Here is an 18,537-nt window from a genome sequence, read left to right as displayed (position 1 = left end):
GCTTTGTTTGATCACATACGTTTTTGAATCATTCTTATTTGGAACCTGAAAGGAGCTTCACTTGCTATCTACTGAACAACTAGTCTAGAAGAAATTCCCTTTTTTAACTCCTGACAAGCAACTTCCTTCTGTGCTTATTCCTGTGCAGTCTCTCACCAAAGAAACCCAATTTTCCAAGAAAGAGCTGATTGCAAAAAAAAAAAAAAAGAAAGCTAGTGTTTATGAAGTATAATTACATTCAGAGAGCTCAATATAAAACCTCACGGATCAAAACACATTAGTTCAATTATCCAAGTTTCAAGTCTGATTACAAATATTCGTGTGAAGATAATTACAGTGCAGCTGTCAGTTCTAAAAGGCCTGTAGTACATAATGAATTGTCCTCTTATGGCTTGTGGAATGAAGGGAAACATTATTAGCCAAGTTTTGTAATATACATATTAGAGCAGGAAAAGTTATCTCCCACTACACCAAAAGGACTGAAAAATGGTCGTCTTCTATGACAGAAAAAGCAGTAGTTCAATAACACACAGTAATGCTAATTTTATAATTTGCTATCCCAATAATTATGCTTTCATAATGGGTGTATCTCTTCAAGAAGCATGACTAGATCTGAATTTCTAATTATAAGGACTACGGAATAAGTCATACAGACTCTAGGAAGAAATCAAAGCACTATTAAGTTCTGAAAATGTTGTTAAGATCCAGAAAAAATTTCACCAAGATGGAATTTGAATGCTCTTGCAGTGATCTGTCATTGTATGAAATCCAAGGGATATTTTATCCAGTAACTAAATCCATATCTTATTTACAATTTTCAAACATTCTAATGAAAAAAACATTTAGTCCGCTTGTAAAATTGCACCCCACCTACATGTCTCTTAGAAACTTATTTAACACTGCATATTCCTTTGGACACTCTCTGGACATGAAGTCCATTGTTTTAAACACAATGACTTTGAATCAAATGAAATGAATGTGGGTGGGCAAGTCACTTCCTCTTCCAGCGTCTCACTTTTCCAACATGAAAAACAAGAATGATAAGGCTGACTTCTTTTTGTAAAGTACCTCAAGGTCTACAGATAGAAATCTGACTTAAGAAATTTCATCTCTCTGTTAAATCCGGCTATAAATCCAGGAGACATTAAAGTGAAATTTTCAAAGAAGGCGAAAAGTCCACGCTAAGCTTTTCTCACAAGAACACCGGACCTTTGTTTAGAAAAGCTGACCGGTTCTGAAAGCATTTTCATCAGCTCACTAAATGGCACTGGTAGAGATCAGCCCTCTTCCTTAGACTGCCCGTTCTGTCCCTGATCCAGCAATGTGCTTCACTTACTTTTAACTCAAAGCATGTGTTCTATTCATTTTAATTGAAACTATTCACACGTTTAACATTCACCATCATTACGCCCTTTGCTTGGATCAGGAGAAGAGCGGCTTAACAAATGACACTATCAAGCCCATTAAGTTGAACACCAGTCTCCCAGGGGCCAATAGAATAAGAAATTCTGTGTCATGTGAAGAGACTGAAATTCCTCTTTTGTAGCCAAGATGATCTATGAGCTGTTATCATTAGTCATTCTTGCATAAACAACTCTTAAATTGCATCTGCATTCAGCAGAAGACAACCAACAAGACGGATTGTACAAATGGCACTGGAACAGCTTGCGAAAGAAGTGTGTAACATAACTGGGAAACTCTGCAATGGTGCATACTATTTGTTTCTATCTTTGGTCACATGCAAAGAGCTGAAAATTATCAACCTATTTGGTCCCTTGGTTAAAAGAATTTTTTTTGGCACAGGTTCAAGCCTGAATATAGCAACCTCCAGACCTCAGAGCAGTATAATTTTCAATCCCTGCACAGATTTGGTTTCAGTTAAGCTGCAGTCTGCTCTTGTAGCAGGGAGAGGTAGACTTTGGCTGTAACATATTCTCTAAGTACAGTCAAATTAAGCTCTTTGGTGTACCACATAATCACAAATAATTATTGTATACATACTTAAAAGCATATTCTCGTTATGTTCAGCACATGGAACTCCCACTGACATTAATGGGAATTCCATGCCTGAATGTAAAGGACACCCATGTGTGTGGGTTCGGGTTTTGTGTGTTTTTCCCCTATTCTTTGAGAGTCACGATAATCTTGTAATGAAGACTTAGCCTTGGGTCTCCAACGATCTGGGTTCAATCTGCCACTAGGTTCTTGTAAGACTTCAGGCAAGTTATTTCATTTTTCTGGTCTCTGTTCCCCATACATTAACAAATACAACACTACTTCCCCACCCCCCATTCTCCTTGCCCTCTCTATATATCTCATCTTCTCATTTGAAACTCTGGACCTGGCCTGTAACTTTTCATCTGCTTATTCTCTTGCATGAGGGGCACAGATTTCTTTTGACTACTCAAAGCGCTATCAGAGTAGAGACAATGAAAAAAGCCTAGTAATGATGTTCACATACATGTTAAAAACCCTGAAAAACCACCACACTTGGCAATTTGTTCATAAATGGCAAAAGATATTTGCTTCAGTCTTCTAGGAAAAATTTCTGCCCTCATTTGGTGTCTAAGGCCACTATACTTTTGGTATTTACCCTATTCCTTTCAGTCAGTTCTTAGTAATTTCCACAGACACCAGTGTAAGAGTCAAGAGAGACAAAAACTGTCAATGTTCAGCTGATTATCTGAAGACATGGGAGCCAGAAAACACACCACACACAAAAATCAATGACAGCACATTGCAGTAAATCTCAGTAAAAGACATTCTTCTAGAACTATCATTCAATCTGGATAGAAATAATTCTGAAAAAGGACTGTATTCTAATCTATACATCCTCTTACTTGGCTTCTTATTTGCACAGGAAATATGACTTGAAGACATCCCGATAATAAAAAATACACACAGGTATGCTTTGACAGCCATTCACTATGGTCATCCAGCAAGTATTATCAATCTTATTTATACTTGGAGGGAGCAGGCAGAGATCAGCCTAATATTTATGAAAACAACAGAACAGTATAGTTAGTCCTACTGGAAAGAATGTCAGAAAGCAACCTTGCTATTTGGTTAGCTTAACTCTAAGAAGCAGGATAGAAGCCAGAACAATATACATTTGCAGGGGTTTATTTTGACAATGTGTTTAGTTGTTCGGTTGTTTCAGACATTTTTCCTCCTCAAATGCCATTACTATTTTTTAAAGGCTAATCCCAGATATTAAACAACAACCAGCTTAAGAAGTGGTACAGTACATCTGAAAACAGTAAACTGCTGGTGGGATTGTTTCTAGGAGGGAAGGGTCCATGGAAACTGCTGTTTAAGTTGGCAGGACACCTCTATTTCACAGAAGAAAAAAATGTTCCTGTTATAAAACACTTCTCTTGTTAGCAAACGCTGCACACAAAGGGGCAGCTGTACTTTGCTTACCTCACGTGTGACTCTTCCGTTGTTATCAAAGTCATACAGTGTGAAGGTCCATTCTTGCCTGTTATCTTCCTCTACAGACACATCACATTGCAATTCCTAAGAAACATGCAAAGAGCAGCTGATTACCTAAAGCAAAAGGCCTGTTTGCAGAGCAGACTCTCCATGGAAGGAGGTTGCTTGCTTCCTTCCTTCCTCCCTCCCTGGCAGGAGGAAGCTTTCAGGATACGTCCCGGGGAGGCCTCTGTCCACCACACTGAAGGAGTCTCATCACAATCACAAGATAATGCTGACTCCCTTGGGCTAGACTTCGGGGAATCTGCAAGATGCTTTCTACTTCGTTGTAGAAAACACGTACAGGAAGGTACAAGGAAACTACTGCCTGAAGCTCTTGAAATATAATAAAATTTCCCACTAAAAAGTGAGAAAGAAAACTCTGCTTAACTCAGGAAGAGAAAGATAACAGAAATAGAGTGACAGAACGAGGCGGTACACCACAGTGCCAGGAGGAGTCATTAATACAAAGCGGACATATGGCACAAATCCCCACCAGCGCGACCTGTCCTTGACACAGATATTTGATACCCAAAGGTTGTCAGAATTAGTGCAGTACAGCATCACGACACCGAAGCTCCCGACATGGAACCCGCCTAGGAACTGGCAGGTAAGAACGACCTGGGAGCACTGCCTGGTCCTTATTTTACCTGCACTTTTGTTAGTGAGAGTGCGATCTGTGGAAAGCCTGAAAGAATCAATATGTTATAGGGAAAAAAAATTCTCAAACCAAACCCAAGACTTCAGTCAAGAACAAAGGCTGCACTTTGACTGACTCCAGTCACCTGGGTGCAAATCGTTTGCTTTCTCTCAAGACCTGCGCAATCAAAATTATCCAGAGCCACAACAAGGCAAACCAGAAGAGTTACAGTGCAATTAAAATGAAAGCCATTGTACGCAAGTAAAATAAACAGCTCCAAATAGCTTCGGCATGATAGAGCTCAAAATACCTGGTTGATCTTCTGACTTGAAACCAATTCCCTACAGCAGTTCCCGGTCCCCCTGTCCCCTGCTGAGTTCAAAGGCAGGCTGCTCCCCGTTGCAGCAAGCCTGGCAGAGAGCTGCCAAGCGCCCCACACTCTACTGTGGAAACACAGTCTCACGTTACATAAACATTCCCGGCACCTTAAAAGCCAAATCACATCCACCTCAGATTTAGACCTCATGTCTCAACACTTGCATTTCTGATTCTTTTATACCTTTGAAACGTTTACCAATCTCTTAGCTCCTAGCTTACATAGCTGGAAAACTTTCATTGTAGAACAAGGGGAAAAATATCAATACTTGGTTTCTTGCCACATATTAATACCTCCCTGTCCCACATTGCCTAACATAACATCTTTATGTGAGGATGTGCTCTGCTTAGTTAAGAGCCATGGCAACCTTCCCTGCATTAGTCACAGAGCCTAGTACCAAGTGCTAACCTTTATGGCATGCCAAGAACTACTTGGGAACAAACACAGACTTTGCTGGTACGGTAGAGTTCCAGCTACTCTGGCACCAACCATGTTGACAGGTGTCCTCCAACGTTCAAATATCAAGGCACTGTTAATTGCAATTTATCATCCCTTTCCTGTCTGCAAGCGTCTGCTACTCAAGGTAGAATATAAAATATGCCTAGAAAAAAGAGGTATCGCTGTGAAAAGACAGGAAAAGTCACCTCCCCCCAGAAGGCACACAAGCACCTAGCAACACCTGAACTGCCTATGGGAAAGCTACCTCCTTTTAATCAGCCCTAAAACTGTAAAAAATAAATCATACTAGACTACTAAATCCGCTCGAGAGAAGGAAACGAACACTGGAGCCATGCTGCAAGGTGGCTGCATGGTCTTTTAAATAACAATTGAGGAACGAAAAGCTCATTACTGTGACAAGCTGACAGCACTGAAAGGCAGAAGTTTGCCACATCTGCTGGAGTGCAGAGAGATGAAAATTCGTGCTGTTTCTTGCCAGTACCAGAGTATCTTCCTCCTCACCAAGACGGACAACCCTCTAGCTGGATGACAGCATGTTTCAATACTCATATTTATTAAATCACTCCCTACATAAACAAAACCTGCCAACTACACACAATGTCTGGCAGTTTTATGATGTTTGTAAGTCTAGAAGGAAATAGACCATCAGACTCATTGCCCTCCAGGATCCTTCCCCTCCTGACATGTGATCGCATGGATTTCCCCTGTAGCAGGTCAGGGCTATTTCACTTTGGAGGCCCAGGCAGAGAAGACGGATGGTTATGGAAGCTTTCACAAACATCTTTTACACCAGTCAGATTTAACCAAGTGCAATAGTCCATGAAAGTCCATCTAAAGATTTGATAACGTGATAGCTGGCATAATAAATTGCTAATGAAAGAATCATAGATAAAGGGTTAAATCAAATGCCTCCTCCTACTGTACATTTCGTGTCCTACAGAGGAATGACCATCATTTGATCCTCTCCAAACCTGGAAATAAATCTCACTAATCACCTCATAAGGAGCACCAATAGTCAGACACTGACTTGACAATTCTGCTCCCTCCTGTACCCATTACAATTGTCAGGAGCTATATACCTGCATCAGCGGACACTATTTGGTCCATAGGTTATTTTTCTACCATAATTATGTCAGTACAGCGAAACTTTAAAATATAAAGGACTTACTTCAAATTTCAGTTGCTTCTTGGAACCTGTGCGTGTGTCACTTTCTTTTTCTGCTTTCTTTTCATCTCCACTGCAAACTCCATCTGTCTTCTCTGGAGGCAAAGCCACTGCGAAAAATATATTTAAGAAAAAACGCTCATAAGGAAATGTCAAAGCAGTCTCATATTTGCAAATCTGTCTTTATTTTTAGGGTGAAATTGATTTCAGCAAACTTGAATGAGAGGATCATTATACTTGATTTGCTTTTGTGTTCACTACACATCTGGGATAATTTCTGCAGACAATCTACCAACAGCTTTTGGTACACAGCCTCTCCTACAAACATCACTAGTCACAGGAAGTTCAAACACAGTATTATGAGAATATAAATCAGCAGAACTGTTACTGTAAATAAGTTGAATAATTTTGCAACATATTGAAAGTTTGTGACATATTGCAAAAACACACTGCATTCACCAGCAGTGAAGTAAGGAAGCAGAAGTCCTCATTCTGTTTCAATTTCCTTCTTCAAATACACACAAACATTACTGCCTTCTAAAAAGGTAAAGCTACCCACCAAAAAGGTTAAGCTGCATTTTTTCAAGTATGTATAAAAAAGTCTATTTTACCTAAGTTTCAAGTTAAAACATTTGCACTTGCATAATTCATTAGCACTCATAAAGAGAATCAATATTAACATCTATCAGATACATATCACAACATATCATAACATGTACCAGATATGGAACAAAAAGATAGATATACTTCTCCTGTGGATTAAAAGACAAATGCCCATGAACTTAATAGCTGTGCCTTTGGCTCCTGCAGAGGCACTCAGGCTTGCACATGATGTAACCCTGTATCTGAAGAAAATGAATCCTATATTCATTGTGAAAACATACAGATTTTTTAACCCTACCCTCAAATGTTTTAGATATGAATTTTTATACATCCACATACCTCTGCCAATAATGTTATACCCACACTTCATTAAACATAGCAGTAATCCTGCCTATTCCCCAAAAAATAGAAGATATTGCGAGATTGTGGGTCTTAACGTCAGCATTTGTTCTCTTGCACTGCAGCATTTGCATTTACCCAAAGCCTTTATCCTAATGCTATGTAGGAACCATTTCTTGGGGATGCCCTTGTAAGTAATATCTCACGTAAGTGCCACTTCGACAAAGTCAGATTCCTCACAAAAAAAGGAGACCTGATCCTCTCCAGTTCAGGATGACCCATTTCAAACTGGGTTTACTCTGTAGCTCTCCTGTTGTTCGGCACTACTGAGGTGCCTCCCAAACGTTCTTCCAGGAAAGCAACTCACTAACATGCTAGAAATTAAGATATTGTATTAGCCATCTTTCAGTATTTTCTTTAACATTTAAAATTCGACAGTTAGCTAAAAAATAAAAAAAACTACCCTTACCATAGCTTTATACTCTCAGAAACTCCAAAAACTAAGATTTCTGCCGCAATATTCCCATTACTACAGTGCAGTACAACACATTTTCTAGTGTTACTTCTTTGTTCAAATTTAACACTACTGTCTTTCTTCTTTTTTTTGGTTTTCAAAATTGTGGTATACTAGAAAAGATTCTGGATGTGCAGGAAAGAAGGGGGAATGAGGTAGAAATCCTAACCTTTGGAATTTGCTGACTTTGTTACTTATTTGCAGTTTTGATGTTATACTAACACGCGGTTCCCAACACGCACATGTAATTTGCATTGTACAAATGCAAGTAGGCATGGAGTTTATTAGACACATACTCACACACTGATACACTTTGATTTCTACTCCAAGCCACATTAGGATTCCCTACACTAAACACAGGCTAAGCAGGAAGGTCAGCTGAAGGAAGAGAAACCTCACTTCACAGCAGTTTCTTCCCTTGTCCTTTTAATCTGGTGTTATCAGATGAGCAGGGACTGCTTATTAGGAGGTTTTTGTATAGTGTTTATCATAATGAAGGCACATATAAAAATAAATACTACTTACAATAGAGAAATCTGAAGTATATCTGAAGAAGGGCCATTTGCTTTATACTCCCCCTTTGTCCATAAATACAACTCCATATTCCTGGAATTTGAAAGCTAAGGCCGCAGAAAGCCCTCCGTAAAACAAAAGTCAACATTTGGTGGTCTACCTTAGTCCAGCCTTGTTGTTTCATTCTATAATCACCAAGAAATGAAAAGGTAATGAGGGCCTTCATAACAAGGACAGTTACACTGACAATGGCTCTTCATAACTATTAAATATGCTGCTAGATTTTCAGTGGCTCATTTGTACCAGTGATGAGTTTCTCCCAGGAACAGTTCTAACTAAGCTGATAGAAACATTTGTATGAGGGGCTTTTGCAATCCCTCGCGATCTCACTCTAGGAAACATGAAATAAATGAAAGCTGGGCTGGTATGACCCCTCGCTTCGTTGGAACGGTGGACAACCAATTGAAAAAGAAATCCCCCCTTGTTATCACACATGCTTTTAAATGTATAAAGGTACATAATGGCCAAAAGACTTCTAAGTGGTCTTTTATCTGTTAAGGGGCAGCATCCCAAATGACACTGGCATGGCAAACAACATTAGGCTGAGAGCACTGAGGAGCAGATCCTGCACAAGGTGACTACTCCTTGCCCCAGTGCTCTTTTTGAGTTTTTCTGTAAAAATTAAGTGTGTTACAGAGCATTCTCTCCCAGCCACCACCGTGCTCTTGCACTGTGCTGAAAGCATCCCGCTGCCTGCTCCCATGGCAGGGGGTTGGAACTAGGTGATCTTTAAGGTCCCTTCCAACCCACACCATTCTATGTGCAAAGGAGCACCAGAGCTCCCCAGCCCACATGGTGCCGCTGAGAGGAACGGCAGGGAGTTACCTTCTGGTGTCAGGAACAGCCCTTCCACTGGCACGTCTAATAACCTTTCTGGATGTAGAGTTTGTGTGTTCAGATAGGAAGCTTTCACTTTAATGTATAATTTATGTAACAGAGGAAAAAATGTGCTCTAACAAATTAGTCTTCTCGAAAAACAAGAGTTCAACTATTGGGGAAGGAGGGGATACATCTTGCAGTACACTCCTTGAGAGAGTTTAAATACTGTATGCCAGAAATTATCCTCTTTGAGCTTCGCTGACCTTTGATCTGAAGAACTCATTGGCCTTGCTGCTCTGGGGAATTATCCTTTGAAATCAGTTCCTCGTTTTGGAGCCCAGATGAAATGGGGAAATCTGGTGATCTCATCCTGATGTCAAGTTTCATTCAGCAAAGAAAAATAAAATCTAAATGGGGAAACTTTAAAGGGGAATACGGAGGTATTAAAATAATATTTACGAGTGATCAAATAATGTGTCTGTGCATATATCCTCATGTGCCTTATCCAAAGCCAACGAACATTTAAAAATACATGCTGGAGTGAGACTGTTTTGTCTGAGAAGAGAAGTACAAGTGGTTTGGTATCTTGTTTCTATACTTAGTTTTGACTATTGACACGCGCTCAATTTCATGAAGGATACAAACACATGCTGAAGCTACTTATAAATAAAATAAGAATGTCTGCTTGGGACAGTTAAAACTGGCAGCCTATAAACAGAGATCCACCAGTGAGCCGCATGCCAAGGTTCAGATATATTCACAATGTGAACTTCCTTTCAGCTCTGCCAATGATATTAAACTAGACCAGACAAGATAGCTATCTCAAAGGAGCGCGGAGAATTAATAGACTTGTGTTTCCAAAGTCTAGGCCATCAGAAATAGGTCCACGTACAATATATCATCTGTGCAAAAATACTTATTTACCTCCCCACTCAGATAACAAGTCCTGACAAAGAGAATGCGCTACATAGACGAATACACAGAGAAACCTACCCTTGTTGTGGGAATCCACAACTGGAGGGGGAAAAAAAAAAGTATATTTATTGCTTCTCATGGGAATAACCATATGCTCTCAAAAACAATGTTCCCTACAGAACGTTTCATGAACTGAAATACTGCATATGTTTTCTTTATGATGTTCTCTTTTCTTGTTCATTATTAATGGTCTTGTATTCACTTCTATAACCTTAAGACACTATAAAAATGCGTCTGGACAATATTTGAAATTGGAAAGACAATAAAGGAAAAATATTAACTTGGAAAAATTGTGAAATACCATTCTTTCATGAAAAACAAACTGACTGGCTTAAGTGTACTAGCAGATGTTTCTCTCTAAGATTGTTAATTACTACCACCCAATTGCTCGTAATTGAGGCGGGGGAGGAAGAGAAGAGAATGAACACTAGTTTAAAGGTATTAAGACTCATCCCTGAAGAATTAAGTCTTTTTTCTCAGAGGTTTATTCATTCCTAAAAAAAGAAGGGGTAATAATTCCAAATGCTCCTTAGGAATCACCAAAAAATCCCAGAAATGAGGTAAAACTGGTTGCTGTGCTGTGTGTATTGAACAAGCATACAATACGAAGCTTCAGACATCCAAACCATTCTTCGCTGACCTCCATCCTGCATCTGAGAATAAGGGGGAAAAAACAGAGAGCCAAAATGGAGCTGCCATCCGGTTGAAAAGTGACTGTTTAAACTTTCACCCTCACTCAGGTGGCTTGTCATTTCATACTTCTCAAAGCCTCATTCAAGGAAAGCACCACGCTCTTTAATAAACAGTCTTCCTTCTCAAAGTAAGGACAGTTTCACTCTGTTTTTCAACTGTACTTAGCGTTTTAGTCAGATGGATTACGAGGATCTTGTGGCCAGAAACAGAAAAGGATGCAACTCTGATGAATGTTCAGGTCTAAGTTACAGCTACCAAGTCCAAATTTGCACAGCAGTTAGGAGAACTCAGGCTAACTATAACCAACTTCAGAGCCTCTTTGGGATGACAGCCATTCTGAAAGGTATGTGATGGATCACAGGGTCTTAACTCAGAGAGCAGAACTATGGGAGAAGCTATGCAATTCCACAGTGATAAATTATGACTGGACATTGACATTATCTCAACATCAGGGTCATTACTGTGTAATTTTTGAGAGAAAGCAGAGTAAAGGTAAAATTGGAGAATTGACAAAAATGCCACCTCTGAAAGTCAGCATCTGGCATACATGAAACCAAACCCTTTGAAGTGAAATATTATTAGCCTTCCCCTCAAGTCGGATAGACCAGATTCCACATCAATTCTTTAAAACTACGACTAGAAACAAAGGGACAGAATTATCTGTACATGGAGAAAAACAACAAGCCACACACTAGAACCTGAGACTTATGGGGGAGTAGGATAAAAGGAAAATAAAAATTGCATAGATATATGAAGACAAAGAGATGAAGTCATAAGCACTTCTGTAACAGCTCAAATTGAACTTCAGTAGCAATATTTGACTGGCAGAATTGAGTGTCAAAGAGCTGGTCCAACCAAGCTCAGCAGTAAATTCCTACTGACGTCAATAGGGTAAGGGTTTCACTTCCAATTTACAGATCTAGCAGACGCAACAGAACTTAAAGTCAGAAACTATGAGGACCAAAGGGACAGAAAGAGAATTAATTTTGTTATTTTTCCTGAAGTCTCTGATGTCTAAATTATCTGGTTCTGTCAACATTTTTTTCATTGCAAATCAGGTTTGACAAACATAACTGACATTCTTTGCTGACTGCACGACAACAACCAGAGCAATAATAACTGTGTTTCAAAGTCCAAATTGAGAAGTCATCCTTTAATCAACATTTGCATTCACATTCAGATTTCACTTTTAAGTTCTCCTGGAGGCCATGGATTAAGAAATATCACCCCCATTAAGCACACATTTTGGTTTTTTTTCCATAGAGTTGATTGAAATACATCCCCGATAGACATAACTTTGCTTAAGCAGGGGTGCTCTTCTCCAGTAGCAAATGAACGTAGGCAGAGCAGGACCAGGAAGGGAGTAACATTCCTGTTCCACAGCCACCAGAATAAGCGTGTAGAAAAACAGGCTCGCCCTGGGTCAGTGCCAAAAGCGTGTATTCAACTTTCTCTGGCTGAAAGCTGAAGCTGATGAATTAGACACACCCTTCAAAACAACAAAGATCAAGCTGCCTTCTCTGAAACTTACTGTAGGGAAATTAATTGTCCATTTTAAGTGCAGAGGGACAAGTCAAAACCAATTTAGCAAGAGCCGTACTAGTGGTGCTTTGTACTAGTCTGGGATGGGTACTTCAGTCTGAAGTATGGAGAGAAGTCACGTTCTTCTATTTCACCGTTTCCTGTTGATGGTCACAATACAAATTAAAGGTTGAATTGCACACCATGGAGTGGAAAAAAAAAAAGATTCATGATGTCACAAGACGTATTGCCAGCACCCGAGCAGGGGGAGACAGTTAGGCACAGATCAGAGGGGTAGTGAGTCAGACCATGTGATGGTTTGCAAAAAAAACCCAACAAAAATAGACAACCAAAATATGTGTTAATCATTCAGGCATCAGATAATGATTCTAACTGACAAGTCACTGCTAGGACACTGGGGAATTGCTAAACTGAAATTTACTTAAATGTTCAGACAACATTTTCTCTCCTGAATAAAAAATAGTCAAACTTACAGGTCTGTGCAACACCACCTCCCTGAAAGCTTCAATTCCTTTTGCCAACCCCAATAATTTGACATATGTAAGCAGAAGTATTTCCAAGTCTTGATACAGAGTCACTGGTTTCTATCTAGGTCTGGCGCCTTTTTTTTTGGCTGCTGGGTTTTGGGGGAAAAAATTTTACTATCTCCTCAGGAAAAAAAGATTTGCACTAAAGATGCAGATACAAAGGACAATACGGTTTCTCTCTGCTAGCTAGGGTGTAACTCATACATGCTTAAACACTAAACCTAGATTTCTCACACTCCCGCTGCAGTGAGTTTGCTGAAGGGAGGGAGTTTGCTGAATTTTGCCAGATTATGATTCCCTTTTCCAATTAGTTCCCCAACTGGCTGTATTTCATCAACAGCAACTGCCAGATTAAATGCCTTACTTGACCATCTTCACCCAATACACTTTGATGTTCAGTTCTCAAACTTCAAAATACCTTTTGGATGAAGATCAGACAGCACTAAACAGAATTACTAATTAATTAAGCAAAGTTAAATTTTAAACACTGTTTGTTGTGTTAGCCAAAAGCCTGAACAGAACAGTCTTTTTTTTTCCCTTCCTCATCGGAGATCAAAGAAGATCATTTCTCCCTCCCCTCCCCTATCTTAAAAAAAAAGGGGGGGGGAGGGGGGGGCAGAATCTCCATAAGCTTTGGTCAGAATAGTTCAGGATGATACCTGTAGCAGCAAGATTTGTGTTTGACCAGTGAGCATATCAAAAGCCACATTAAGAGAACGCAATCTGCTGTAACTATCTGTATCATTTAACATGGGTAAGTACTTAAGTGAAAACTGTCATTGTCACATGGACCACTTACCACTTTCTAACAGCATTATGTGTCCCTGGAGCTCTAAATGGGCCTGCAAAGCGTTGAATTCTGTTGCTGAACAGTGACAGATGGGGACACCAACTGATCATTTGTGACTTAAAGCAAAAGAAGAAAGACCTCTCTTCTCTAAAGATGGCCGTACACTGATTTTGGTTAGTAACTGCTAACAATTTTGCTTTTTAAAAATCCCTTACCAGTGTAAGTTGCAGATCTGCGTGTTCACATAGGATTTTCTATCTGAGATTTTCTTTGTCTCTTTGGATTTTTTTCCCCCTGAGACTCACAAGGGAAGAAAAAGAAGAAAAAAACCCAGCCACTACATAACCCTTTATTCAAATGAAGGCTGAGTAGGTAGTGTTATTAATAATGTAGGCTTTGATATCAACTCGCTCCCATCTAACTTAGATGTTCAATGGAAAAATCGTGTTTTCACCACCTTTGCTATGATAACGGAGCTTCTAAAGGTATATGAACTGTAATATTCATCTCATCAGAATTGTCTCCCATGAGGAAGAATGTCACTCTGACCCTCACAAAGATGGCCTTTTATAGAGAGCAATGTTTTGGACCTGTACTGCAACATTATTTGGGCTGTGATGAATCAGTTGCATGTCTGACAACTCTCTCATAGTTAATATTCAGTAGCATGTTCAGTGTTCCCATCCTCAGAGCCATAGATGTTACTCTGAGAGGTGGGAGAGAATGGAGGACAACTAAAAAGCAATATAGTGACCAATAGTCCAGCATATACCCGTGCACGTACAAGCATACATCTCTTTCCCTTTTCATATTCATACATGGGTGAGGAATGGTACTGAGGTGATACATCACATACTGCAAAACATGCAGAGAAATAAAATTCATCAAGGCTTGACCCAACAACCTTATTTAAAGTCTAGAGAGCACACAGGATCTCACCACAAGAAATGACTCCCACAGAGCAAACACAGGTAACTGCTCACTGTTTTTAGTAAGTATAGTACAGCCTAAAGACCACAACCAGAGATGGAAGCCCACTGTGCTACGTACTGCTCACAATGCAGAAGAGGAGACAGTTTGGAGCGTGCTTACAGGAGAAGCCAGACCTTCTTACTGCCCTAGAGACCCCATGTGTTTCGCAACTCAAGATTCAGCTTCCCACTTTGAGCTACCCCTTTGGTGGAAAACCCTGCAATATCCTCCTGGACAGGGCCATTGTGAAGTTTTGTTCAAATGCAGCTTCTTGCAATCTGGGCAGCAATCCCTACTGCAGGGCAGGCGGGTGGGTGCCCAGCGTGGCTCCCAAGGGTCCTGCATGGGCACGGAGCTGGACACGGAGCCGTCTTCATCTGAATGCTGCTTTGCCAAGAATATCCTTCCACACCTGGATGGCTCCACTCTCTGTAGAGGCTCATTAAAGTAACAAACCAAGGGTCTGCAGCACCACACTACAACTTCATGCTGCCAAATCCTTAAGAGGGACTCCAACTCCCTCCTAAATAAATCTCTTGTGGATGGAGCTCAGGGCTGCCTTGGCTCCCCTCGGCCACTGCTGGCTGGTGCTGAGCCCAGCGCGCTGCCCTGGCTGCAGGGCACAGCAAAAACCCTCCGCTCCTCCGGAGCCCTGTGAAAATTCCTCGGGTAGCAGCTCTTTTACTTCTGGATATTTTGTTCTACAACTATTCCTTTCCTCTCTTTTTGTTACCTTTATAGTTTTAAATCCTTTTCGGTACAATGTTGGGCACTTTGTATGACATATTTTACTGGTGAAAAGACCTGGATTTCTGGATCAGATTTCTAAAGCAAGAAAAAACTGATTACTGGTATTTTTATTTTTTTGGTAGGTTGGGGGTTGGGACTTTCCATCTAACGAGAGCAGCTGGACCTCGAGCTCTTTCAAGAGCACAAATGTTGCTTCAGGTTCATTTCCACAACCCCATAGTGCTGCATTTATTATTTGCTTTTACTCACAAACTAGTTGCGGTTACCAAAAAAAAAACACTCTTCCAAACAAATGACATTTTATCTTTTTCTCCACAGGAGAATAAGGTTGACTGCTACTTGTGCTTTGAGGTTTGGATATGATTGAGATGAAACATCTGTTAAGAAAAAAGGTGTGGGGGGGACTTTTTTCTGCTAAAAATATCATGCCTTTTTTTTTTTCCACCAAACTTGAAACATGTGATGAAATTCAACTTTTAAAATATAACCCTGGAGCTACTTGAAACTATAAAAGTCTCCTCAGTATCTGAGGCAAGTCAGAATTTCCACTGTTCAAGCTGGGCTTTTATGAAGAGCAGACTTTAGAAAAAGCTGTAATCTGTCTAGGTAACAAAGGGCACTTGTTCTGCCTGGTGAGGTAAAACTTTGGGTTTCTGTAGCTACTGCAGCAGAAGTGGAGTTGAAGCACACAAAAGCACCCTGACTGATACACACTTTGAATTTGGAATAGCAACTGGCAAAAGCAATATGCTTTTCACTGAAATTGCCTCCCTCAGTCTGCATGTACACGCTTGTGTATTTGTAAGGTTCGGCAGGATAACAGGTTGTTGTGCCTAAACCATCCAGCCTGAAGGTTCACGCATCTATCTCGTTTTACACCCATCTAGCCGCCTATATAAAACAATGGCTCCTAAATTCAATCCCAGAAATGCAAGAACTATTTAATCCTGTCATAAACTGTATCCTCACATAAGACACTCTGGGATATGAAATCCCTACGGGTAGGAGAGCAGGGCCTTACAGGAGCACGCACATGGGATCTAAACAAAAGCCGACTGCAGAAGGCTACCAAAGACCCAGCAAAGGGAGCACTCAAACTCGGTTGCCTGGCTGTGTCAAGGTCAAGTCAAACACAAGAGAACCGGCAACTTGAGGAATATTCGGGAGTTGCAGCAGGACATATTGCCTGTTAAATGCAGCATTCAAGGGTTCTACAAATGAATGTAAAGTTTCATGTAAAGGCAAGGGATTTGAAACAAATATATTGTCTTCTGAAATAGCGTAGGCCAAAACTTCTTTCAATTACAAGAGTACAAAACTGGAATAATTCCATGAACACCAGCATGAGAGTATTATCTGGCCCCAAATCTTTGCCTGGAAATATGCTCTAGTTTCACATGGATTAAAAAAAAAAAAAAAGAAAAAAAAAAGAAAGAGAGAGTCACAAGAGAGTCAGAGAAGAATGGCATTTTGACTCACTTTTCAAAAACATGTTTAATAAAACCTCCACGAACTGTGGTCAAAGCTACAAGAAAAATAACTGGTAATAATCGTTGCTGGGAAATTAAAAGTAGAAAAGGACCTTTGTTCTTGAAGTAGAATAAATGAAACCACTGGTATTCATCATGTTTCCAGAGAGATTGTTTTCAAACTCCTGACTTGTTCCCATATTTCATTCTTTGTTCTTGGTGGTGGATGTCCTGGGGCAAAGTTCAAGTGCATTTTTATCCTGCAGCACACGTACAGTAATGCAGCTTTATCTCTGTACCGTCCACTAGACCAGCTCTCTCCCAGAGACATGCCTGAGTCCATCAGCTTGCCAAGGTGTATCTGATGGTCGACGCTGCCTCCTAGATTAGTCACCACTGCAGAGGCAGGAGAGCAGGGCAGGAAGAGAGATGTGACCAGCTGTAACCCAGCCATCTCGGATGGTGGCAAGGGTTTGAGGGGTGCACCCACACGGCGGGCAGCCAGCGCAGAGCTGTGCACCAGCCTGCATTCCTGTGCGCTCAGTGTGACTGTCACCCGGCCTGAGCTGGACGAACAGCTCACCCAGATGTGCCTACACACGCTTCAGTTCCTTCCTCCTCTGAATCACAACATCGACGGCCGAAGGGAAACACCAAAGACCAAGACTGATTGGTCTTTCAAACTCTTTCAAACCTCATGGACAGAGCATCAGCCTCATGTCACTGGCAGCCACTTCTTGTCCCTATTTCAGTCACACTACACAGTAGCTTCCCTCGGGCTTCACTCACTGGTGTGAGCAACCAGTTAGGTTCCATGGTCTGCTGCCTAAGCACCACTGTGATGCTTTGCCTTCAGGATGAGGAAAGCAAATGCAAGAGCCCTCCTCCCTCTGATGAGATCTCCCTAAGTTATGCACTTTTGCACTTTGGTTGCCCTGCTTCCCATGCACACCCTGATCGTCTGCCTCTTACGTGCTACAAAAGAAGCAGCTTGAGAGACCTGTAGTCATAGGTTTTCAACAGCTATATCCACAGGTGACTCTTTGCCTCCTAGCAGACTAGTTCAAGACTACCCCAGATGTGAGAGTAAATGAATATTCTTACTGTTAATTGATTATTTTTTAATGACCGCTCGGAAAGAGCATTAGCTTCTCTGTGAAAGAAGGAAAAGTTGCCCATCTTAGGTAGAAGGAAAGAGTATGGAAAAACAATATTGTTATAAATACCAAGCATGCACATAATATTAAAGCTTTCCATGTTTAAGGTGTTCATAATGATCAACTCCATGCTTTTTTGAGGTGCTTGTTCACTTCCCTTTTCATTACCTCAGTTTTCTACTGAAATGCTTTTTATACACTACACATAATTAAATTAACATTTGGCTTTCTTCAGCCATCATGAAGAATAGAGACCACTTGTAAGTTTGGAAGGTTTTCTTGTGTATTGTACTTTGAAACGCTCTCTCTCTCATACTGGAAGGGACAGACATAGATGTAGGAAATCCCAGGCTCTGTTCTGAGCTTTGCTATTGTGTCCCTGAACCAAACATGCAACTTGCTTGTGTTCAGGCGTGACAACTTTCCAGCAGCATAGAATGATCTGAATACAGAGATCAATGTGAAGCTATTACTTAAAGCAGGTATGATCTTCCCAGTCCAATGCAGAGGATTAATAATCCAGAACAAAACTCTCAAACCCTAGACAAAACACATACTCTATCAAAAACCGCTAGGAGCTGGTGGGTTGTCAGCTGAAGAGAGAGATACCCTGCACGCAGGGAACAAGCTCAGCACGGGCAGCAGAGCACAAACCCTCCGCACTGCAGTGGCTCAGTGTGAGGAGGAAAAGCTCACCCTC

At 40.7% G+C, this 18,537-nt stretch overlaps 1 protein-coding gene across 2 annotated transcripts in view; it reads right to left on the bottom strand.

The window, feature by feature from the left end:
- The window catches only part of NKD1 (NKD inhibitor of WNT signaling pathway 1), a 107,314-nt gene that overhangs the window by 13,054 nt on the left and 75,723 nt on the right, over positions 1 to 18,537 (bottom strand). Inside the window, exons 5-6 of one of the 2 annotated variants that reach the window (XM_074583101.1) lie at positions 6,118 to 6,224; positions 3,424 to 3,519 (exon numbers count right to left, since the gene is read on the bottom strand). In XM_074583101.1, the coding sequence (XP_074439202.1) occupies positions 3,424 to 3,519; positions 6,118 to 6,224 (203 nt within the window). The remainder of the gene's footprint in view (positions 1 to 3,423; positions 3,520 to 6,117; positions 6,225 to 18,537) is intronic. The other variant, XM_074583102.1, reaches the window with a different exon arrangement.

The sequence above is a fragment of the Larus michahellis genome, chromosome 4 (assembly GCF_964199755.1).
Source record: "Larus michahellis chromosome 4, bLarMic1.1, whole genome shotgun sequence".
Lineage (NCBI taxonomy): Eukaryota > Metazoa > Chordata > Aves > Charadriiformes > Laridae > Larus > Larus michahellis.
Note: the sequence above shows the minus strand (reverse complement) of the source record. Positions and strands in the feature narration are given on the sequence as shown.